Here is a 26,098-nt window from a genome sequence, read left to right as displayed (position 1 = left end):
GCTCACTCGAGGGCCTGGATTATGGGATTAAGAAAATTGATTTAGTACCAATTTTTCTGCATTTTTAAAATAAAATCTATGAACAAAAAAAGAGGCATTTAGTTTGGTGTTTAAAAAGCTAGTACATGTATATTTATAATAACAAATTCATGGTATGTGACATGTACCTTGAAGAGTTATAATCAGAAAAGTCAGAAACTTTTTTTTTTTTTAAAGGTTTATATGGTGCTTTGGATCCAGGAAGTCTTTATGGATTCATTGCAAGTGGATATAAGGAAACATATTTGTGACCTGTGTTCCTTACTTTAGGCGCTATACAAATAAAAATGACTTACTTACTTAAAGTTTGAACTCTGTCTTTATACGATTTAATGCTTTTCTTTTCCTTTCCTTTTTTTATCTGGCATAACCACCTGGGAAAAGTCAGTCAGACGTTGGGGAGACTTTTGTCTTTCGCTTGACCTGGAGTAGTCCTTGACCTCTACTTTGTACCCTCATGACCCAACCTTGGTTAAGCGGTAGAAGATGGATGGATGAATAGACAATTAGATGGATGGTCACTTTGAAATTAACATGATTTCCAGGATAACATACTGGAGCTGAAACACAGTTAAATTTCCACCTTTTACTATTTAATTTAATATGTTTTTTTCCTCATTTTTCTTTGTTTCTTTCAACCACGTTTCTTTCCAAACTTCATAATAAAAGGAAATGCAATCTACAAATAGGCCCAAAGGCTTCCATTTGTTGACACAGTTAATGACTTCTTCTGAACCACTACAGGGAAAAGTGTTTCTCTGCTCAATCTAAAGCTTTAATAATAAAACTCTAAAACTAAAATGTTTGCGAGTGGTTTCCTTGATGAGTTGAAAGTAGTACTTCCCCTAATCTCAGCCTTTTAAAGCTTTTAAACCCACCAGTTAAAACGTTTTGCTTAAAAAAAGTGAAATTAAGAAGATTGTGAAAGTAATTTAAAATAAAGTTAATTATTCCACCTCCAATTACAAGGGAGTGCAGAAATATTAGGCAAGTTGTATTTTTGAGGATTAATTTTATTATTGAACAACAACCATGCTCTTAATTAACCCAAAACACTCATTAATATCAAAGCTGAATATTTTTGGAAGTTGGAGCAGGGCTTTTTTAGTTTTAGCTATTTTAGGAAGATATCTGTGTGTGCAGGTGACTATTACTGTGCATAATTATTAGGCAACTTAACAAAAAACAAATATATACCCATTATAATTATTTATTTTCACCAGGGAAACCAATATAACAGTTCAGCAATCACAAATATACATTTCTGACATTCAAAAACAAAACAAAAACAAATCAGTGACCAATATAGCCACCTTTCTTTGCAAGGACACTCAAAAGCCTGCCATCCATGGATTCTGTCAGTGTTTTGATCTGTTCACGATCAACATTGCGTGCAGCAGCAACCACAGCCTCCCAGACACGGTTCAGAGAGGTGTACTGTTTTCCCTCCTTGTAAATCTGACATTTGATGAGGGACCACAGGTTCTCTATGGGGTTCAGATCAGGTGAACAAGGAGGCCATGTCATTAGTTTTTCTTCTTTTAGACCCTTTCTTGCCAGCCACGCTGTGGAGTACTTGGATGCGTGTGATGGAGCATTGTCCTGCATGAAAATCATGTTTTTCTTGAAGGATGCCGACTTCTTCCTGTACCACTGCTTGAAGAAGGTGTCTTCTAGAAACTGGCAGTAGGACTGGGAGTTGAGCTTGACTCCATCCTCAACCCGAAAAGGCCCCACAAGCTCATCTTTGATGATACCAGCCCATACCAGTACCCCACCTCCACCTTGCTGGCGTCTGAGTCGGACTGGAGCTCTCTGCCCTTTACCGATCCAGCCACGGGCCCATCCATCTGGCCCATCAAGACTCACTCTCATTTCATCAGTCCATAAAACCTTAGAAAAATCAGTCTTGAGATATTTCTTGGCCCAGTCTAGACGTTTCAGCTTGTGTGTCTTGTTCAGTGGTGGTCGTTTTTCAGCCTTTCTTACCTTGGCCATGTTCTGAGTATTGCACACCTTGTGCTTTTTGGCACTCCAGTGATGTTGCAGCTCTGAAATATGGCAAAACTGGTGGCAAGTGGCATCTTGGCAGCTGCATGCTTGACTTTTCTCAGTTCATGGGCAGTTATTTTGCGCCTTGGTTTTTCCACACGCTTTTTGCGACCCTGTTGACTATTTTGAATGAAACGCTTGATTGTTCGATGATCACGCTTCAGAAGCTTGGCAATTTTAAGAGTGCTGCATCCCTCTGCAAGATATCTCACTATTTTTGACTTTTCGGAGCCTGTCAAGTCCCTCTTCTGACCCATTTTGCCAAAGGAAAGGAAGTTGCCTAATAATTATGCACACCTGATATAGGGTGTTGATGTCATTAGACCACACCCCTTCTCATTACAGAGATGCACATCACCTGATATGCGTAATTGGGAGTAGGCTTTCGAGCCTATACAACTTGGAGTAAGACAACATGCATAAAGAGCATGATGTGGTCAAAATACTCATTTGCCTAATAATTCTGCACTCCCTTGTATTTGAAAATCCAATGTTTGGGGTGATGAAGCCTTTAAAGTTAAATGTAAAAAAAACAATCCAGTGTGATTCGCTGAAACTCCCTCTGCATGCGTTGTGAAAGTAGCTCTGATTATTTCAGTGCCAAGTAAGAATTTGTGCCAACTTTGATTTCAATTTGAGATGATATACTTCAACAAATATTGAATTTGTCCAGACCATGTAGTAACTCTGATTTGCACATCTCAAATGATGTCGGTTTTTTTTGGGGGGGGGCAGAACAAGCGGAAAGGAAAATTTGTATGCTTCACGTTCTCCATGTTTTGCCAAATGAATCCCATCTCACCACTGAAAACATCCAATAAAAATCAATTTGACTGCTCGAGATTGGCTCCTGCATTAAGTGAGATCTGCTGTCTGTGATTTCACTTTGAGAAACAGTGTCTTTGCAATAGCTAGCCACATATAATATTTTGATTAATTGTTTAAATTTAAATGATTTGACTATTTTGACCTTTTTAAAACTGACTAAATTGTATATATTTATATAATGAAGCATTCATTCATGTAATCATCAAAACTACTAGCTGACTCTTTATCGATACATATGAACAAAATGGCTTCTAAAATAAAATCGCACTTTTGCTGTTGAGTAGGTAGATAACCAGGGCCGGGTCTAGACAGGCATGTATGAGGGTGCAGCCACAAATCTTGAGGGGGCATTGTGCTGTTACTTACTTACTTACATGTAAGTTTGAGGGGGCAAAACATTTATTTGCCCCTGCCTAGACCGGGCCCTGTAGATAACTATTGTCTTTGATGTTTAAACTTGAAAAACAAACTACATTCATTGAACCCCTAATTCTGTTTCAAGATATATATTTAAAGGGCAACTGATCCCATCTCTCACTCACTCACATGTTTCAAATGTTGAAGTCTTCCTCTCCAAGATGCATTAGGTCCCTCATTATGACCATGTTTTGAAGTTATTACTTTATAAAGTTATCCGGTGTCTGAAATCTCAGCAAACGAGAGGTTACGAGAGCAGAGTCAGTTATGACGTAATAATGGCTTCACTCCTCCAGCCAGCTGTAATCACCCCCCCGCTTTGTTTATACAATGACTCCTTTGGAGGTTGAGACTTTCTGGATTGGTGACATATGGTGACAACCCTTGACCGATCACAGCAGAGTGGGTGTGGTTATGGTAAACAAAGCGAAATGTTTTGAGTGGGCGGGGCTTAAACACATTTTGTAATGTAAATATTTCAATGAAAATAGAGTTTTTTACAAACAGACACATACTGATGAGTCCAACATCTATTTAAGACACACTTAAATCAAGATCGTTTATTTGATAAATCTGCCTATAAATACTGTTTGAGTCACAATTGTATTTTTTTAGCAGTTTTGAGTAATTCCCTATTCCTCTGAAAAACCTACACAACTCAAGAATAAAGAATAAAAGTAAAAAACTAAGTTAGTCTGTGGTCCAAGAATAGAAGCAGAAGAACATGTCTGAGGTTCTTGGTGAACCGATGTCAAGCGGCTTTAAGACGGACGACAGGAGTGACAGCTGCACACCCCACATGTCAGGCCCTTTATTAGGAGAATCACCAGAGAGGAGGAAAATAAAGAAGCTGGTCTTGTTGAAGTGTCCGAGAAAACTCAGGGCACAGATGTTTGCTCATAATGAGAAGCGAGGTCGTCGGTCCGACAGGAACCTCGGGGGGGAAGGAAGCATTGTCCACGACGAATCAATAAGTTGCGTGGGTGGCTGCTGGTGGTCAAGTATACACAAGGATCAAGTCATGGACTCTTTATGGACATAACGCTCACCATCTCCCCAGGAATCCTATTTTCTAGTTACTTTTTCTTCATCGCATGTTGGCTGTGATCACGACGATCGAGCGTACGAGGCGTCCGGCCTTGGTACCAGGTCTATAGATGAGTCACCAGGATCCCTTGTGCTGCATCTAAATTTCAATTTCAGCGTTTCACCCACTTACAGTGACGACCAGCCGAGCCCGTCGTGATTGGTTGCCTGTGATTTTGTTTTCGCAGCGTCGGTGTGTGGATCTCCGGAGAAATCAAAACAAATGGAGAAGCTCTTCTCCTCTAATTGATTGTGTTCATATTGAAGAATGAAAAAAATCCATCAGAAAAGGATCTCATTTTGTGAAGAGCTGTACATAAATGTAGCTGCGAGGGCTTCGTCTGGAGCAGCAAATATAGCCCAAAACTCATCTCTTACATCCAACAAACCCTTTATCTCTTAACCCTTGTGTTGTCTCAGGGTCAAGGTGACCCGTAGGCCCGAAAAACAAAGGCGTTAGTGGTATCCCTTGTTTTGCTTCTGGGGTCATGGTGAATGACCTTCACCACTGCATATGTATTTAAGGAAGCCAGGGAGGTCTTGACTTAAAAGGCAACACAAGGGATACTACAAACACATTTGTTTTTGGGCCTTCGGGTCACCTTGACCCTGAGAGGACACATGGGTTAAATGAACTAAACAGTAGAAACATGCTTCTTTTTTTTCTACCACATCCTGGTTAAACCCCCTTGTATTCAAAAAACCTCTTAGATTACGACAAAATCTCGACACTGCTTTCCACATTCTTTCTGAATTTTGATGATTAAATATATGGCTAATGCTCAATGGTTCCAGCAGAAAATGTCTCGATATGTGCAGTGACGCATTTCGGGTAAGACTCTAAAGTTCAGATTCATGCCCCTCGGCTCGCCTCTGAATTCCAAGAACCCACGCACCCCTGAGTTTAAAAACCAAGTCCATTTTTTACAAACCCAGTGGCTTATCTACTAAATATCGTCATTTGTATGTGTCCGCATTATTTTAAAGGCCACATTTAATGAACAATTAGGGAGTTAGTTAGAAAGAAAACAACAAATGTTGCCAACAAAGGAAAGTATTGAAAAAATAATGATGTTTTTTGTTTTCAATTCTATTTTAATTTGTGTGGTTTAACTGTGGATTTTGTTATTGAAACAATAGTTTCGAATGAAAAGTATCGTTAAAGTCTGGTAATACTTGTTTTTGTTACACAAAGTAATTAAAAAAGTAGTTTTTCTTACCAAAATCAATGTATTTATTCAGGTTTTCATTTTTTCGAACTGTAGCTCAGGAGGCATCGATATCTCACCATCTGTTCCGAGGGTTTCATCTTTATTTTATAGCTCATCATATATTAACAGTGATCAGTGCTGCTGTTCCATAGTGAGTCTAGTTCTTGCTTTAAGGGTTTCCTCGTAGCAATCTGGTCTTGGTTGTTTCCAGCTCCAGGGATGAAGTTGCTACATTTTTGTCCTCCTGGTTTTGTCAATGATCAAGTATTGATTACCTTTCTACAGCTGGTACTAATCTTCATCTTGTTGTCTTAGCCCTAGTTTTGATGGGACTGGTGGCAAGAAGACCTGTAATTCTAGTCTCCCCCCCCCATCGCTTTGAGAGACCTTTGATGGTGAGCAAAATATACTGGTGGAGAAAATGGGTGGAAGAAAGCAATCCCTCAGCCAGGAAATAAGTGGTTTTAAAATAGTACTTCCCACAATGACTGTTGAAGATTAAATTCCTTCAGAACCGGGAACCTACAGCATAACAACCGTGATAATGTTTAAGTTGTGACGATTTTTTGTGGGATTTTCGACAGAAAGCAGACTTTCTGTAGAATTAATGGACAATTGTTTTGTTTATTATTTGGAAAATTACTTTTATTACTCATAATTTTTCTTTTCACTCAAGGACATTACATACTGGCAGGTTAAAAATAAAATAAAGTAAAATAAAAGTATTAGATTGGATACTCCTGTCGAAGATATTTTTCCAAAGCCCAGCATTCCAGAAAAATATTACATTTTTGATGCGATTTTTCAATTATTTTTTATTCATTTTATTTTAAGATGCTATTGTTGAGGTTGTTTCTTGGTTTATCTTCAAGGCAGCATCCAAAATTCTATCAGTGTGCCAAAAAATCGCAATGCCATGACATTCGGGATGCACCGTTGCCAAAAACAGCATCCTTTTTTTTTTTTTATTACAAAACATGATAAAGCCTATTGCTGGGGTCATTTTTCGGTTAATTGTCGAGATCTTCCAAAATACTACGAGTACTTAAAATACTAGCTTGAGAGTTATGCTACAGTATATCTCGACTGTACTATTAACCCAGGGTGCCAGAAATGTTCAATAGCATGACATTTTTCCTGCACCTTTGCTAAAAACAGCAAACCATTTTTAAAGGTTTTTAAAATGTATTTACAAAACATGATAAACACGAGGTAGTTTCTGGATTCATCTTCAAGGTAACTTCAAACATTCTATCAGTACTTGCTTGAGAGTTCAACGATATCACGAGCGTTCAAAATAGACCAACCATAATAGAATATATTTCCCCCAAAAAAGGAAAAATGTTACATATCAAAATTGGCAAGGAAATAGAAAATTGATAGGTCTTATTGTCGCCATAAAGGATGTCATTTTTTCATGTTCAACCGTCTTTAAAAAGAAGTGTATGCTAACAAAAGTACACAGAAAGTGTTTATAAGAGGAAGTTAATTTAAACATTTTACGACAATTGACAATTATTTTATTCTTATTTTAATTATTGAGTATTCAGTGCTTTTTCTAGTTCAACAGTTTTAAAACAACATTCTTATTCGTCCCTTGGCTTCAAATCTTGGATTTATTTTTATAGTTTTAGTTGATAAATTATAAGGTAAAATAAACTAATATTTGAAATGTTAGTTTGGAAATGTCTTCTAAAAACTGTGCGTCCCACTTGTTGTATGCAATTCCTCATGTTTGACCTTCCCGCCATCTGCCTTGACCTCCGTACATACATGATAAACCGAGTAGATTGGATGAAGTTGACCTCCGGAGACATCCATGGAATCCTGCTTCTCTCCAGCATGCACTGGTTTTCCCTCCGGACACAACAACGTTGCCGTCGAGCAGGTCCTGCTCACGTCTACGTGTAGAAAATATTATCACCTCGTAAGCTTTTGACGCCCCTTATCACCCCCTTCATATCTCCGCAGAACATTCCATCGTCCGCAGTGGAGCGCTGGCGAGGAGGAGGAGGAGTCGTATGAGGTGGGGGAGTGGAGGATGGAAAGAGAGAGAGAGAGAGAGAGAGAGAGAGAGAGAGGGGGGAGACGGCAGCATCACACCGGCATCTGTGCTCATCATCATGAGAGTGTGGAGGATGCGCATCTTCACACTGTGATCTGAGGCGAGGATCTCTTCTCCTCATCGACGCCCAGGGTAGGTCCTTTATCTGCATCATCTAGAAGCTAAAAAAACCTGGATTCTCAAAGTTTTTTTTTTTACGATGAAGGAGAATCTCCTGCTGCTGCTGCTGCTGCTGCTGCTTCTCAGACACTGTTTGATCCACTTTCTTTCTGAGCTCACGCCCCGGAGCTGCTTGAATATGACTTGAAAAAAAAATATCGACTTGATCTTCTTAAGTTGGTTTCTTTTGTCGTGGCTTTTACATTCGGGTTAAAACTTTAATGTGACAGAATCATTTTGGGATGAAGAAGGCTTGAGGGAGGAATGCACATTGCTGAGCAGCGCTTTTCATCCTCCGAATTCTCCTGCTGGTTCATCCCTTTTCTTCACATCCCTGCATCTCTTGAGTGTCTGCTATTGTTCTTCTGAGATCATGGTTTTTAAGCTTTCTAGTGTCGGCTCGACCACAAGGATCCCTTTTAGCGCAATTTAATTTCATTTTAGATCCGTTAAGTTCCTGTTAGCGTCTACTTTATCAAGAAGGTTTTCAACCCGAGACGGTAAAGATGGAAAACGTATTGCAACGGTGATGTCGGAAGCAATATTGAATTTGGGAAGTTGCTTTAAAATACTAAAGATTGAGTCTAAAAATGAGCTTTCAATCAATTAAATTACACGTTTTCAATCAATTAAAATCCATGTTTAGAACTATAACTATACAATTCCAAACTAAAAAAAAGGTTTAAAAATGTAATTTTCTTGTTTTGTTTTTTATATTTATTTTGAGTCTCTTCTGTTGGATTGATCTCCCCCCCTCCCCCCCCCGCACCCTGTCACAAAGGGGGAGGTAAGAGTCTCCCTCCCCGTGAGAGTCGGAACGTTGATGGACTTGTAAATCGAGGGGATTGTCTTCTGGCTCAGGTTTCTACTTCAACACCACCTTGTGCGTGAAGAGGCTGATTCTGTTTGTGTGTCGGTGCTACCTCTCAATTCATACAACCCTCACTCGTGATCAAGACCTCAATTTATTTAGATCTCACGTCCTACAGAACATTCCACATTTTACCGGCCGGATTAAAACAACAGGATTAGATTCAGGGGAGAAGTTGCATTGATACTGTACTAGATTTTGGTCATAATGTCTGATACATTAGTACTGTTGGGTTTACTCCATTGTATTGACAATAATCTTGAAATACGACATATATCACAATACAGGGGCAATGATCCAATATATTTCGATATAATGCAATACTGTAGGAACAAGGATATATTTGTAGTATTGTCGAGTACTTGACTCTGGTGTGGCAGAATTTACAGACCACATCACTCTTGACAAACTCATTACTGCTTTCATTCGTTTTGGAACCAAAACAAGCTGAGGGTCAACTGTATCCTCTCGTCCTCAGTCATCACTGGGATTTCATGGGATTTCAATGTTTATTTAGCTTCAGAGGACAGAAGGACAGCTGCCATCTAGTGGCCGGAAGCTTATTTGCGACACAAAAATGAACAAATATTTAGATGCTGATTGTAAATTCTGGGATTTTTTATTTTTTATTTTTTTAATAATTGATGCACTGCTGTCCAATATCGATACAGTTTTGTGGAACAAAATATCGCAATATATTGCCATTTTGAAATTTTCTAACACCCCTACTAAACATATTTTTTAACTATATTGTTCATAACCTGTAGATCCATCTGCCATTTTGTCCCCCCGGAGTTTTTCAAGGCAGTTTTTTCAAAGAGAAAAACAGGTTATAGTACAAACATTGTACTTCTACCGTCTTTGACTGAGTCATACATTTGGGCGACTGAATCTTGCTCTATTATCCCTGACTAGGGGTCTCCAGCTGGTGCTGTCTGGCACTAACAGCATGATCACATTACACCACAGGTCGGCCCCTCGACTTCCTGTCACCGTCAGGATCCAATTTAAAGATTTTATTGTTTGTTTCTAAATTGCTTGGCTCTCGCGTACCTCTGCCAAACCAGATCTATAAGGCACAGTTTGCTCCTGAAACATCCAAACACCAGATGGACGACCAAATTACATTTTAGGTTGAGGACGCAGGATTTTAAACTGACTTTCAACAGGACTTAAGGACTAATTTGATCAATTTAAATGTGTAGTTTAATCTATTTTTATTGGATTTTACAGAAATTCTACCAAATAAACCTGAGGTTTTTATGCATAACAATTTTATATCTAACATTTCGACATTTTTCTGTACATTTTCTCTAATGATAGTTTTCATTTTCATTCGATTTTAAAACAAATGTACATGCAGCAGCAGCAGCATAACGTAGATTTGACAACATTCCCATTCTGCCACTAGGGGGAGCCAAAAACAATATTTTCATTATTACGTTTTGGTGCGTGACTACACTAAAGCATTGAAAAGCACTTCTGAAAAGCGATTCATCAGCTGAATTCAGTGATTTAAAAATACTTACAACCTAAAGTTTTATCATTATTACTTATCAATAGGGATATTTTATCTTTAGCTAAATGACTTGGGAGCTATATTTAATAGACTTTTATAATATCTAGTCAGTAGCTTGTACTCCTAAAAGCTTTCTGAGTATCTGGAGACTCTGGTCTTAGAACTTTAAATGAATATTATGAGAACAGCCAGCTGGTGATGGATACTCTAAATTTGCATCTTTATTAAACTGTATTTCCATTCGTCTAAAAGCTGCTCCTCTGAGTGTTTGAATAAAGCTGCTTGAATATTCACGTCCATGCACTTCGCCGTCTGCTCCGAGGAATACAGAAAATGTGTGAATAAAATATGTACTTTTAAAGAAAAAGATTTAATCGTCATTAAAAGTAAACTGACAAGATAAACTGGATATTGGGGCCATGGGTCGGTGATTTGATTTCCTCGAGTGCAACATTAAAAAACTGCGAGTGTTGTCAGGAGCCATCAAGCAGAAATAAAGAAGGGAAAAATAAAAGGAGTTCATGTTTTTCATTTGTCAAAATCAGGAGGGTGACATTTAAAAAAAAAATATTTATACATATGTCAGAGTACAGATTGGAATCCTACTACTGAACTGGGATCTGAATATTGGGATTCCAACCTGTCCTAGGAGAAATGAGAATAATCTACCAGGACAATCTCCAATTCTAATAGGAGAAATTTGGATTACATCGAAACGTTTTAGAAAATAGACTGAATCATGGAATTACAATCTGTCCTAGGAGGATTCCAGATACTACCGGATTCCAATCTGTCCTACTACTGAACTGGGATCTGAATATTGAAAATTCCAATCTGTCCTAGGAAGGATTGGAATTCTACTACTGTATTGGGATCCAATTATTGGAATTCCAATCTGTCCTAGGACAAATGGGAATTCTACCAGGACAATCTCCAATTCTTATAGGGGAAATTCAGATTACATCAAAATGTTTGGGAAAATAGACTGAATCATGGAATTCCAGATTCTACTAGTGAATTCCAATCTCTACTAGGAGAGATTGGAATTCTACTACTGTATTGAGATCCAATTATTGGAATTCCAATCTGTCCTAGGACAAATGGGAATTCTACCAAAACAATCTCTAACTCTAATAGGGGAAATTCAGATTATATCAAAATGTTTGGGAAAATAGACTGAATCATGGAATTCCAATCTGTACTAGTAGGATTCCAGATCCTACTATATTCCAATCCATCCTACTACTGAACTGGGATCTGAATATTGGAATTCCAATCTGTCCTACGAGTATTTCAGATTCTAATAGTGAATTCCAATCTCTACTAGGAGGGATTGGAATTCTACTACTGTATTGGGATCGGAATATTGGAATTAAAACCTGTCCTTGGACAAATGGGAATTCTACCAGGACAATCTCAAATTCCAATAGGAGAAATTCAGATTACATCAAAATGTTTGGGAAAATAGACTGAATCATGGAATTCCAATCCTACGGGTACAGATTGGAATTCCAAGTAAGATTCTAGATCCTACTGGATTCCAATCCGTACTGTGACATATATATATATATATATATATATATATATATATATATATATATTCTGTATAGGAAAGTTTATTGAGCTTTGTTGGTTCCATAATTGTACATGTTTTGTTTTAATAAATTACTAGCTGAAGTACCCTGGGTTTGCCAGGGATGAGAAACAAAACAATTATCAATTAAAAAAAAATGTATATGACCTTATTATTTATTTAAAACTTATAAATATTTTATTATCCCTTTAACATGCATGGATTTAAAGGGGTGTTTGGTCTCTTGAGCTGCACTTTGCAACACGTCTTCTTCAAACCAACTAAACCATCATTTTCATCTCCTAGGACTGAGTCCACGATGTCCGACTTTGAGGACTTCAGCCGGGGGGTCCAGGCCAACGTGTCCGAGAGCTACCAGCTGAACGCGGCCAGCGTGATCGTGTCGGTGGTCTTCTCGCTCATCTTCCTGCTGGGCACGGTGGGCAACAGCCTGGTTCTGGCCGTGCTGCTGCGGAGCGGCCAGCTGGGCTACAACACCACCAACCTGTTCATCCTGAACCTGAGCGTGGCCGACTTCTTCTTCATCATCTTCTGCGTGCCCTTCCAAGCCACCATCTACTCGCTGGAGGGCTGGGTGTTCGGCTCCTTCATGTGCAAGGTGGTGCACTTCTTCATCAACCTCACCATGTACGCCAGCAGCTTCACGCTGGCCGCCGTCTCCGTCGACCGGTAAGACCCTACGATCACACCGTCCAGGTGTCCGACCGCTGACAATAACAACACCTCATTATGTCCGACTCGCTTGGCAACGAGCTCGATGGCATCATCACGCTAATGGCTACGGAAACATGGCAGCATTCCAGCAACACGCAAGCCAATACACTTATTTGTTTCATTGTTGTTTCTTCAAGTTGATGAATTGAGGGATTTAAAGAAGTGAAAAATGATTGATTATTACGTCAACAAAGATGTTTTTGGGTTGTATTTATATTTTATTCCTGAAAAATAGATGATAACATTTTTTTAGGGGGGTAGTTTTATCAGGATTTAAGTTTAAGTTTATTGTTTACGACGAAAAGGTTTTTCTACAACAACTACAACAACTGCTTTTAAAATCAGGGGGGGAACAAAGTATTGTATATAATCATATTATTATAATAATTATAAATAAAACTACTAGATATACTTTAAAAAACATGTCATGTCAATGTTTTATGTTAAGTAATATATTAGTAATGATTAAAAAGCATTTATTTTGAATGTAATTTAAATTAATTATTAAATAAGCATATTTCTGCACTTTTTTAGTAAACACAAAGGATTTTTCCGTTACCAGGGGGGAAACAACCCCTTTTTAAAGTATACAGTACTGTGCAAAAGTTTTAGGCAGGTGTGAAAAAATGCTGTAAACTAAGAATGCTTTCAAAAATATAAATAATAATTGTTTATTTTTATCTATTTACAAAATGCAAAGTGAGCAAACAAAAGAGAAATCTAACTCAAATCAATATTTGTTGTTACTACCCTTTGCCTTCAAACCAGCATCAATTCTTAAAGGTACATTTGCACAAAATCAGTGTTTTTTTAGAATTATAGTGAAGTGTATGATCAACAATTCTACCAAACAGATGCTAATGATCATCAATTTCACAAACAGGTTGAAACACAGTAATTAAGTGAAAAACATACAGTTGTGTAGGAGCTTAAAACTGTGTGAGGAGCAAACTCTGCTACCAAGCTGAGGTTGTGGAAGACAGTTTCATGTCACATGTCATACACCATGACTGAGCTCAGCAAACAAGACACAAGGGTTTACTTTTACAAGTTCTACTGCATCAAGGTTTCTAAAAAAAGAAAAAAACAACAATTTCCGGCACTTTTTTTTTTACATACACGAACGCACATGCACACACAAGCGCAGACACACGCACACAACTTTTCAACAATTTAACAAAGGTCTAAATATGTATCCCTGTCACTGTGTTTGTGTACCTCAAGCAGCTACTAAGACAAGCTCCATGAAATTGTCCAAAAAGAAACGCTGAATGATACAGACTTCGAAAATTATTTTCTATAAGAAAAATCAATGAAATAATTCAAATATTTTGTATCTAAAACACTCCTAAATGTAAAATGTTCAATTTGAGAGAAATTCCAGCACAAATTTGTAATAAATCTGTGATGCAAACCTGCCAAGGAATTACGATGTACCTGAACGCAACAGTGGGAATAAACCTGGAACTCCGCCATCTTCAAGTTGTGTAACAAACCATCAGTTTATCCTCAATCCTCCTTGTTATGAGGTGGTCAAATCAATATGGCCCCTTATTGGTTGTCGAGCTTTGAAGGCATGAATCCCACTAAATGTTAAATGATCATTTCTTAGTAGGAACTTGAGCAGAAAAGAGACGATGAGACTTTTTTTTTTGTGTGTGTGCTTTGGAAGTCAAAGTGTTTTATTCGTCATCATTTTGAACGTTGCCATAGAGAGTTGCCTCCGCGCTTATCCGCCGACCAGGAGGCAAATTAGTAAGTGGTCGACCTGCTGCTGAGACCTCTGTGTCGCCGGCTCGGTCAATATAGACTCAAGGACAAGTCAATATCTCAGTTTTTCCCAATTAGTCGTACATGGAAAAGAACCAGACCATTGTCTGTTTACCCACGTCTTGTTTCCTGTTGAAGACAGTGGAGTTTGAAGAGCGGAAAGATATCCCGTCCCTGCAGGAATTAAATCACAGCTCAGCCTCGATGACTTGTCTTGCTGAGCTCGCAGTAGATCAACGATGCACCGGCGGAGAAGCTACCCTGTCATGATGACTACATTTCAAACCTCGCAGTCAAGCCGGGGAAGTATATGAGAGTTTCGTGTCTCGAGGAGTCATTGATCTAATGATATGTGTCACAATTGATCACTGCTGAAATCAAAGCCAAGGCTCGAGGCCCCGAGGTTGAATGAGGCATGGACTGGAAAAAGATTTAACATTGTCCTGTTAGGTTTGTTGATGCTGAACCCAAGAGCAGACAGAGGCGATGTTCAAGGGAATTCAAACAGGGTTTATTGAATAGGAGGGGAGCAGGTAGTGGATGAGGAAGCCGGAGGGAGAGCAAGGTGGGTGAGCTGGAGTGAGTGATCTGGGTAACTGCAGGTAGAGGAACAAAAGGTTAGATGTGGTCCAAAAAACAACAAGAGACTAGAGTTCAAGAGCGAGGTAGCAAATAACACTGAACCAGGCACGTATAGTTACCACGGTTGTGCGTAGTACGATCTGGCGCCGACCGCGGGGAATCCAAGGGTTTATGAAGGGGGTTGATTGGGGATCAAGACCAGGTGAGCATGATTGAAGATGAGGACCATGTGTGAGGTGAGACGACAGGGGGAGTGGCAGACCAGAAGCAGGAAAACACAGCAGACTGCTGTGACCACAACAGTACCCCCCCCCTCAAGGGACGCCTATAGGCGACCTAGGCCTCTCTGGGTGAGCCAGATGGAAGTCCCGGATGATGGAGGGGTCGAGGATGAGACCCTGCGAAACCTTCTCGTCAGAGGCAGAGCGCTGGGACAGGACCGCCCCCACCCCCGTGTCAGACGCATCGACCTCCACGATGAATTGCTTGGAGGGGTCAGGTTGGATGAGAATGGGGGCAGACGAGAAAAGTCTTTTTAGATCCGAGAAGGCAGTCTCCGCCTCGGGTGACCAGGCAAATGGGAGGGCAGGAGAGGTGAGACGAGTGAGAGGGGCTGCAACCCTGCTGTAGTTCCGGATGAACCTCCGGTAGAAATTTGCAAACCCCAGAAACTGCTGCAGTTTCTTGCGGGAATTGGGGATGGGCCAGTCTGTCACAGCACTGACCTTCTCGGGGCAGGTCCTCACTTGTCCGCTCGCTATGATGAACCCAAGGAAGGATACAGAGGTGACACTGAACTCGCACTTCTCGGCCTTCACATACAGTTTGTTCTCCAACAGCCGCTGAAGAACTTGTCGGACGTGCTGGCAGTGCTCCTCCTGGTCCTGAGAAAAAATAAGTATGTCGTCCAAATAGACAAAAACGGAGCGGTTGAGAAAGTCCCGGAGTACGTAATTTACAAGGTTCTGGAACACAGCAGGGGCATAAGAGAGACCGAAGGGCATGACAAGGTATTCAAAATGGCTGAGGGGGTGTTAAAAGCAGTCTTCCACTCATCCCCTTCACGGATGCGCACCAGGTGGTAGGCATTGCGTAGGTCCAATTTCGAGAAGACTGTAGCGCCCTGCAGTGGCTCGAATGCGGAACTGATGAGGGGCAGGGCATACTTGTTCTTGATTGTAATGTTGTTGAGTCCCCTGAAGTCGATACAAGGACGAAGAGACTTGTCCTTTTTGGAGACGAAAAAGAAACCAGCACCAAAAGGGGAGGAGGAGGGTCTTATGAGGCCAGCCGAAAGAGAATTTTTGATATACTTCTCCATGGCCTCCCTCTCAGGCCGGGACAAGTTATACTTGTTATACTTGTTTAACTCATATAAGCCTTCATCTGATTATATATTAAAGCCACTTAAGAGTTCATATAAAGCGTTTCTCTTACCGTAAGGTTCAGATATAGCTTCTCAGTTTCACAACAAAAATTCCACATTGAATATACTTTGTGGATATCAAGTTTCTTCCTTTAAAGTTTTGAGTGAATGTCAGGGACACGCGTGGTCCTTTCAACATAAAGATGAAAACCCCAAATCTGTTCCCACGATGCTGCTGTCACTGTCTGCGCAGCAGGAGGTCTTATTAATACTTTTATCATTTTCTTCTGCGAGCTCCAGCAAGTTTCGTTCGGGTGATATTTTGATCACAAGTAAAAGTTTGATTACATTATTTAGAAAAAAATGCATTTAATCACGTAGCTCATGTGTGGCAGATAAATCCTTTGAAAGACTCGACTCGGAGTTAACATTACTTTCTTAACGTCCAGCTTTTCTTGAAATAACCTTCTTGAAAATGGCTTTGCAAATATATCCACGAACAGATCAAGCTCTTCACCCCTTGTGTGTTGAAAAACAATCATTTAAATTAACCCAAATCATCGAATCTGATTGGTTAACACAATCCTTCGGCTGCCGTTGATTTCAATGGGAAAGGGCCACTTCTGAAACGACTGAAGGCCTCGGGTAGATTTCTTCTGGCAACACGTGACGGCTCAAATACGATTGGACGAAAGCTCTCACATGAACGTACAATAAACATATATACAATAAATTAAATGACAAGAAAGACTAGGATGAATGATTTAATACATATTTATGAAAAAAACGATAAAAACAACAATATTTTTAATTAAAAATTAAATTTATTTTCTGATTATGTTTAGGCCAGCAGAGAAGGCCTTGCTGGCCATGACCCACCACCGATTATTTCCTAGTGCCCTTTAACTGTCAGTCATCCATCTTTTCTAAAGGTCTATGTGCCGTCTTTGTCCGCTAACTAGCATAGCGGCTAACAGGATTAGTTGCAGTGTCTTTGTTTTATTTTTGTAAATATATATATTTTTCTAACTGCAGTTTTATAGCCTGTTAACGTTCAAGCATCCATCGCTTATAAGAGCAATTCCTCATGTTTGTGTCTTGAGTTTTCTATCCAGTTTTTCTCTCATTAGCTGGAAAAATATTGACATATTGTTAATTTAGGACATTTTCAGTCGGGACTTCATATTCGTTCAGCTGTTTACTCTAATTAGCGCTGCATTAGAATTCTGCATGAATTCCCTATGAAGGTCAGGGACCGTCGAATCCAAAAGGACGACATCATTTGCGAATCATTCGGGAGGGATTCTGAGCCATCGAAGTTCACTTTGTGCTCGTGCCATCGAACGCCGCTCCAAGAAGAACGACAAACAGGACGACATCAGCGAAGTCCAACGACTTTGATTCAAACGGTGTATGTGATTAAGCATCTTTTTTCCCTTTCGTAAGATGAATCGTTGAAAGTTGCTCTTGGCCCAAAACACCTACACTCAGCATTCATAAAGAGTACTAGCTCTCGTCCGGCCGTCCAGTAACCTACACCACAGACTCTCCACTAGCACTTGTGTAGTCCACTTTCGTCAACACGGTCCTAATCCAAAGGTCCTCCCACACGTGTCACATATATAAACGTCCCTGTGGGTGGGTATGGCTGTTACCATGGCGACGAAAGACCAGCGACATCTTAGCCCAATTTATTACTTGAGTGAAAAATGCAGGACTTGATACCAGAATTTCTTGTGGAATCTTTTAGTTATTATTATAATTATAGCAATTTGTGTTTTAAAAGACGGTCTCTAATGAAGTTCAGTTTCAATTTTTATCATTATAAACGCATAAAATACAGGTATTTTCAAGAACAAAAAAAAACCTATGGAGCATAGATAGAAAAATGTTATTAATACAATTTTAACAATTTCATTGAGCATTAATACAAATTTATTTCTGTAGGTTTTTTTACTCCCAATAATAGATCAATTTTTTTTTATGAATATTTTCTGATGTTTTTTGAGCGCTTTTTTTGTCGTTACAGTCTAGCTAGCAAGTGTTTTTCTGTCGTCACAGTGTAGCTAGCAAGGGTTTTTTTGTCGTAACAGTCAAGCTAGCAAGTGTTTTTTTTGTTGTTACAGTCTAGCTAGCAAGTGTTTTTTTGTTGTTACAGTCTAGCTAGCAAGTGTTTTTTTGTCGTAACAGTCAAGCTAGCAAGTGTTTTTTTTGTTGTTACAGTCTAGCTAGCAAGTGTTTTTTTGTTGTTACAGTCTAGCTAGCAAGTGTTTTTTTGTCGTTACAGTCTAGCTAGCAAGTGTTTTTTGTCATCACAGTCTAGCTAGCAAGTGTTTTCTTGTCATTACGGTCTAGCTAGCAAGTGTATTTTTGCCGATACAGTCTAGCTAGCAAGTGTATTTTTGTCGTAACGGTCTAGCTAGCATGTGTATTTTTGTCATTACAGTCTAGCTAGCAAGTGTATTTATGTCGTTACGGTCTAGCTAGTGAGTGTTTTTTTTGTCGTTACAGTCTAGCTCGCAAGTGTTTTTCTGTCGTCACAGTCAGGCTAGCAAGTGTATTTTTGTCTATACAGTCTAGCTAGCAAGTGTTTTTTGTCATTACGGTCTAGCTAGCAAGTGTATTTTTGTCGTAACGGTCTAGCTAGCATGTGTATGTTTGTCATTACAGTCTAGCTAGCAAGTGTATTTATGTCGTTACAGTCTAGCTAGCGAGTGTTTTTTTGTCGTTACGGTCTAGCTAGCAAGTGTTTTTTTGTCGTTACGGTCTAGCTAGCAAGTGTTTTTTGTCATTACGGTCTAGCTAACAAGTGTTTTTTGTAGTTACAGTCTAGCTAACAATTGTTTTTTGTAGTTACAGTCTAGCTAGCAAGTGTTTTCTTGTCATTACGGTCTAGCTAGCAAGTGTATTTTTGCCGATACAGTCTAGCTAGCAAGTGTATTTATGTCGTTACGGTCTAGCTAGTGAGTGTTTTTTTTGTCGTTACAGTCTAGCTAACAAGTGTTTTTTGTAGTTACAGTCTAGCTAACAAATGTTTTTTGTAGTTACAGTCTAGCTAACAAGTGTTTTTTGTAGTTACAGTCTAGTAAGTTTTTTCAAATACATTTGGAGAGAAATAATTCATTAAGACTAAATGCTGTTTTCACTTGGATTTAATAAATCGTGTTTCATTTTCGATGGAGCTGCTTTTCGGTTTCAGAGGAAATGGGTTTTTCCCCCTCCTATTTTTATAAAGTGCTTTCAAGTGCTTTTCAACATTTTTCCGATGGCCATCGAATCTAAAAGAGCTCTTTTCTTTGACTGCCGAGAGCTGGTTGACGACAGATGCTGTGATTCGCTCTAAGAGGAGCCACAGCTGGGCTCAGTTCTTCCCACGTATAGAAGTTGCCTATAGAGAGGCTTCCAGGGAATCTCATGCATAAATCAGTGTCACGGAGATGAAGGGTGTTTTTAAAATGTTTGATAACATCTTGCTCTTGATTGATTTGTATCACTGTCTGTGGTTCAGCGATGTCGAGGATGTTTGAAGTCATTTGTATTCACGTCGATCTCCGGCCCCGACATCGTAGCGAGTGAAGGATCCAATCAAGTCGTCTTATAAAAGGAGCCTCTTGTCTTTTAAATCAAATATTTCCCGGCCTTGATCTCAACTTTTTTTCAGTTGACAAGTTTTCTTTTGGGATTTTCTTCTTTTTTTTTTTTACTGCAGGCTTGTCTTCCTGCTGTTTTATTCTTTCATTTTTGATTTTCTTCTCAGAGAGTCCAGGCTCTGCTTCATCCCCTCGACTGACTTTTTTCTTTTGATTCTTTAAAAGAAAAAAAAAAAAAATCCTTGAAATTCATTTTTTCCACCCAATACTAAACTTTATTTTGCCATTTTATAAGAATAAAACTGTCTAAAGTGGTTTAATTCCTACATTTTTCAGTCTTATTTTTTGGTGGAAAGTCTGCTATAATTGGGAGTCTGTACATGAGCAATTCAAATGAAAAACTATATTATTGCTATTTAAAATAAAAGGTTTTTTTTTTTAAATATTTTTATGCATTTATCCATCCATACAAAGTGTTGTACATACAGGAACTTTTTTGGGATATTTTACTAATTTTACTTCATTAACTGTCGTTTTCCTAGAATATCTTTTTTTTTTTATTCAGTAAAAAAAAAGAAAAAGGAATAAAATTTCAGTTTAACTTTTTAAATAAATACATTTTAGCTTTTGAATCTCTACTTTTGTTTAAATGTGCTTCTTTAAAGTGTCAGAAACACATATATTTTATTATCCAACTGACTTTACATTTCTTGGGTTGCCTTTTTGAAAAATTCTGGAACTTTATTTTATTATTTCTTTTTTTTCTTTTGGGAAGAAATAAAGGTCTACCATTATGGAGTGTGTATTTGGGCATCTGTGTCTTTTTAAAATGTTGTTTTTTTGTCGTTACAGTCTAGCTAGCAAGTGTTTTTTTGTCGTTACAGTCTAGCTAGCAAGTATTTTTTGTCGTTACAGTCTAGCTAGCAAGTGTTTTTTTGTCGTTATGGTCTAGCTAGCAAGTATTTTTTGTCGTTACAGTCTAGCTAGCAAGTGTTTTTTTGTCGTTACAGTCTAGCTAGCAAGTATTTTTTGTCGTTACAGTCTAGCTAGCAAGTGTTTTTTTGTCGTTACAGTCTAGCTAGCAAGTGTATTTATGTCGTCACGGTCTAGCTAGTGAGTGTTTTTTTGTCGTTACAGTCTAGCTAACAAGTGTATTTTTGTCGTTACGGTCTAGCTAGCAAGTGTTTATTTTTTGTCGTAACGGTCTAGCTAGCAAGTACTTTTTTTGTCGTTACAGTCTAGCTAGCAAGTGTTTTTTTGTCGTCGCAGTCTAGCTAGCAAGTATTTTTTGTCGTTACAGTCTAGCTAGCAAGTGTTTTTTTGTCGTTATGGTCTAGCTAGCAAGTGTTTTTTTGTCGTTACAGTCTAGCTAGCAAGTGTTTTTTGTCGTTATGGTCTAGCTAGCAAGTGTTTTTTTGTCGTTATGGTCTAGCTAGCAAGTGTTTTTTGTCGTTATGGTCTAGCTAGCAAGTGTTTTTTTGTCGTTACAGTCTAGCTAGCAAGTGTTTTTTGTCGTTACAGTCTAGCTAACAAGTGTATTTTTGTCGTTACGGTCTAGCTAGCAAGTGTATTTTTGTCGTTACGGTCTAGCTAGCAAGTGTATTTTTTGTCGTAAAAAAAAAGAAAAAGGAATAACATTTCAGTTTAACTTTTTAAATAAATACATTTTAGCTTTTGAATCTCTACTTTTGTTTAAATGTGCTTCTTTAAAGTGTCAGAAACATATATTTTATTATCCAACTGAATTTACATTTCTTGGGTTGCCTTTTTGAAAAATTCTGGAACTTTATTTTATTATTTCTTTTTTTTCTTTTGGGAAGAAATAAAGGTCTACCATTATGGAGTGTGTATTTGGGCATCTGAGTCTTTTTAAAATGTTGTTGATTCAAAACCTTTTTTCAAAATGTATTCACTGTTTTGCCATTCTTGATTCAAACAACAAAATAAATCACTATTTTTAAGCATGAAGTACTTAGAAGTTAGCAAAAATATATATATAAAATTTATTCAGGAGCAAAATGCAACCACGACTACACAACAAAAAAAGTATGATAAATTAAAGCCCTAATATGTAAGATTGAAATATTGTTTCCGACTCCCTCTAGTGTCGGAGCTGTGTAACCATAATGTGGTGAAATTTCAGTTTCTAGTATTCTAAATGTTTTGTTTTTTTCAAAAGTATGAGGAAAGTTCAAATGTAACGTAAGGCGGGTTTATAGTAAGACTGGGTTACTGGAATATATTATAATAAACAATAAGTTAAAACTTATTCTATCGCAATTTCTATCTTATTTTAAATCTTGGATCCTTTATTCCATATCTGAACTTCCTTTTTTGCCATTTAAAATTTTACAAACAGGAACTTTGTTTCATTTTTCTTTATTTACAAATACATTTATTAACTTATTAACCATTCCTTTAGTGTTATTTTATATATATATATATTTTGTTTTTTTCAGTTATTTAAAAGGAAAATAGTTATATAATACATTCATCATCCTGTTTGCAACCATGGTTACTGAAGGTCCACTATCTCGATTGCGAAACCTCAACGGTCAGAGTCCAAGACATTATTAATCAAAAGACGATCTCACGCGAACATCACTAAAATCACATCAATAATCCGTGCTTGAAAAAAAAAAGGTCATAGTTCAAGTCTGTACTTTCATTCCAGGTACCTGGCCATACGCTACCCGCTGCGCTCCCGTGAGCTGAGGACGCCTTGCAACGCGGTGGTCGCCATGGTGGTCATCTGGGGTCTCTCTCTGGTCTTCGCCGGACCCTACCTCAGCTACTACGACCTGATCGACTACGCCAACAGCACCGTGTGCATTCCCGGCTGGGAGGCGCAGAACCGGAAGGTCCTGGACACGTGCACGTTCGTGTTCGGCTACGTCGTCCCCGTCCTGATCGTGAGCCTCTCCTACACCCGGACCATCAAGTACCTCTGGACGGCGGTGGACCCCCTGGACGGCATGTCCGAGTCCAAGAGGGCCAAGCGGAAAGTGACCAAGATGATCATCATCGTGACGGTGCTCTTCTGCATCTGCTGGCTGCCCTACCACGTGGTCATCCTGTGCTACCACTACGGGGACTTCCCCTTCAACCAGACCACCTACGCCTTCAGGATCCTCTCGCACTGCATGGCCTACGCCAACTCCTGCGTCAACCCCATCGTGTACGCCCTGGTGTCCAAGCACTTTCGCAAGGGCTTCAAGAAGGTGTTCAGCTGCATCCTCAGCAAGAACGGCCGGAACAAGGTCCACGTGGTCCACGTGGCCAACACTGTGCCGGGGTTCGAGGCGGCGTCCACCGAGGTGTCGCACATGAACGAGGAGCACGGGCGGCAGAACGAGTGCGAGATGACGAACAGACGGATGGTGGAGCCCAGAGAAGCCACCGTCAACCTACCGTTCCACCGCCACACTTGACACACCGGCGCCCCCTGCTGGGTTTTTTTTTTTTTCGTGTACAGATTCCGCCTCGAGCGCCGCAGCTTCTACTGTCACCAGCGAAGATTGCGTCTCATCCTCCCGTGTGTCGTTTCAGCAACTGCAGATCTGCGGTATTTTCTCTCGTTTCTCAGACAATCGCTCCTTCGCTGAACAGTTTGCTTTGTGATCGCCCCCCCAGGGGAGAGGAGGGAATGTTCCAAAAAAGAAAAGATGCTTTTGAATTACTTTTAAATCCCAAACCTCCAGTGAAACATCGCAGTTGTTGCTACCCTCGCGTTTCTTTTCATTCGACATGACGACCTCTCCAGGAGCAAGAGAACCTTCTAATGAAGGTTATAGCTCTACTGTGCTGATCTCATGAGCTCGATCAATACTTGTCAAAGGTTGCTGGTGTGTCACTGCCTGTAAAGAGACTCTTTTGAGCGATTTATCTTCCTCAAGTTTTGCTTTTTGACGTCTGCCGTCTGATACTGAACCCAGGATTTGATGACAACTTGCGGCAATTTTGGAAACGCGGTGTTTTTAAAGCCAGCTTGAATTATAGATATTTAAAGTCTTGGAAACCAAGAAAATTTAATCAAAAGGAAAGAAGGTCGACCAGGCTGTGAAGATGTTTCTTGAAGTCTTACTTATTATTTTTATTGGCTGGATTGATTTCGGGAGTTTGTGCAGCCAGCCTCAAGTGGACACTTGATGAACTGCTGATTTTTGCTGCTAGTTTTAAAACCAGATGTTGCGTCTCGCATAAAAAAACGAAAACAGTAGAGAAATTACCCTGTGTTGTTTTGCCAATTTTTGATTTGAACAAAAAAATAAATCACTTATTTAAGCATGAAGTACTTAGAAGTTAGCAAGTGCAAGTACTTAAATCACGTTTTAAGACACGTCCACTTTAATCTACGAAGTAGAAAATTAGCCCTAAATTAATAAACATACATATTAATTCAGGAGCAAAATTGCAACCACGACTACACAGTAAAAAAAAGTCTGTGTATTTCAATCTTAATATGTAAGATTGAAATATTGTTTCTGACTCCCTCTAGTGTCGGAGCTGGTTAACCGTAATGTCGTGATATTTCAGTTTCTTGCTTTCTAAATGTTTTTTGTTTTTTTCAAAAGTATGAGGAAAGTTAAAATGTTACATAAGGCTGGTTTATAGTAAGACAGGCTTACTGGAATATACTGTAATAAATGGTTAAAAAACAGCTTCAAATGAGCTTGAAAGAGAAGAAGAAATTTATTTTTTAAAGTACCACATCCCTTCTCGTCAATATAAGTATAACATTTTATCAATACAAACTTTTAAAAAGAGTTTTCAAAATGCAATTTGTTAACTTAAGGGCTACATTTACGCCTTTGTTTTAACAGTCAGCATTAGTTCATCTCTGATGTTCTCACCTCGACCTGTGAAGACGTTTTACGTTTGTTTGACAATTGAAATTCAAAAACCAAAGGTAAAAGGAAATCGATGGAAGGTAAAGTACATAAATCATCCTTCATCGATCTGGCTTTTTGTACGTCAAGGTTCTTGTGTTCTTTAATCCGACAATTCCTCGACTCGTATGATACTTTCTTTGGACTATCATTTCCTGCGAATACACGTGTGGTCTGGCCCAGCATTTGGCGGCTATGCTAGTTGCTACTTTGACGTTTTATGCTACACACTCAAAGCGCCTTTTTAGCCTTTTTAAAAGAATTAAACTAAAGTTATCAGCAAAAACCAATAGGCAAAAATTAGTTATACTTTCAACAAGGATATTGTTAACACAAGTTTTTCACGGCTATCAGATAGCATGGATGCTAGTCATTTCTTACTAAAGCATGAATAATGTCGCTGAGAGTGTGAGCCCAGACCGACACACAAACCACTTTCGCATCACAAAAACCGTAGCAACACATAAATATTACCCGAGTGCTGAAACTTTTACAGTGGATACGTTTGATTTATGACTTGCCATTAGCAGTGTTGGAAACCGAGTCAAGCTAAACTGATTAATTTGAGGCTAGAAATGCTGCCAAGGTTTTCCAAGGTTCTTTGGAGGAATTGAATGTCCGGCTTTAACAGCAAGTAGCATTAAGCGTAAAATCAACTTTTGTTTTTTTTAATTTCTATCAACATCCGAAAATAATCCTTTCAATGATACTTTGCTTGTAATTATATATTTCACAATGTCAACAGTTATTGGGATGCATTTTTTTTTTACATGTACATGTGATCAAAGGTGACTCGGCAGCTTCAGTATACCTCAAGTTTGTTTACAAGTCCGTTGCTAGTAGATGCTGCTAGCATTAGCATCGACATACAGTGTAATGATCGTTTACAAAATACATTTTATTTTAAAGCGAATCTAAATCTATAAATGTGCTCATTTATTCATGATTAATTGTCTTATTATAGTGTTTTAAACACAGATGTTACCAAAACAAATGTTACACTCTGTGTAACATGTGAATATAAAAACGATTGGAATTACTCATGATGTTATTCTCAACTGTTGGGGTAAGAACTCATGTTTACACGGAGAAATGAAACAATTGTATTTGTCCTCAGAATTTCATTCCACCATCTGCCTTAATCATAGCACTTTGATATGGCTCCAGACAGAGAGAGAGAGCAGTTTCCAGAAAAGCACTTTTTAAACAGAATGTCGCGGACATCCAGAATGTCAACAGCTACTGTGAATATGGAAATTATTTTTTGTCTCATTTTGTGCGTTGCATGCAGATGGTCTTTCCTTGTGAAATCGATAATAATCAGCACTGTATCGCAGATTTTTTAA

The 26,098-nt window shown here is 38.8% G+C and overlaps 1 protein-coding gene across 1 annotated transcript; it reads left to right on the top strand.

Moving 5' to 3' along the window:
- The first annotated feature begins 7,780 nt into the window (after nucleotides 1-7,780).
- On the top strand, nucleotides 7,781-23,996 carry galr2b (galanin receptor 2b). The gene is made up of 3 exons (XM_087809089.1): nucleotides 7,781-7,830; nucleotides 12,127-12,510; nucleotides 22,538-23,996. The coding sequence occupies exons 2-3, from the start codon at nucleotides 12,140-12,142 to the stop codon at nucleotides 23,292-23,294; spliced, it is 1,128 nt and encodes a 375-aa protein (XP_087665215.1). The 5' UTR covers nucleotides 7,781-7,830; nucleotides 12,127-12,139; the 3' UTR covers nucleotides 23,295-23,996.
- Nucleotides 23,997-26,098: the final 2,102 nt, after the last annotated feature.

Source organism: Callionymus lyra, chromosome 15, assembly GCF_982586985.1.
Source record: "Callionymus lyra chromosome 15, fCalLyr1.hap1.1, whole genome shotgun sequence".
In the NCBI taxonomy this organism is placed as follows: domain Eukaryota; kingdom Metazoa; phylum Chordata; class Actinopteri; order Syngnathiformes; family Callionymidae; genus Callionymus; species Callionymus lyra.
This window is presented reverse-complemented; position numbering and strand designations above follow the sequence as displayed.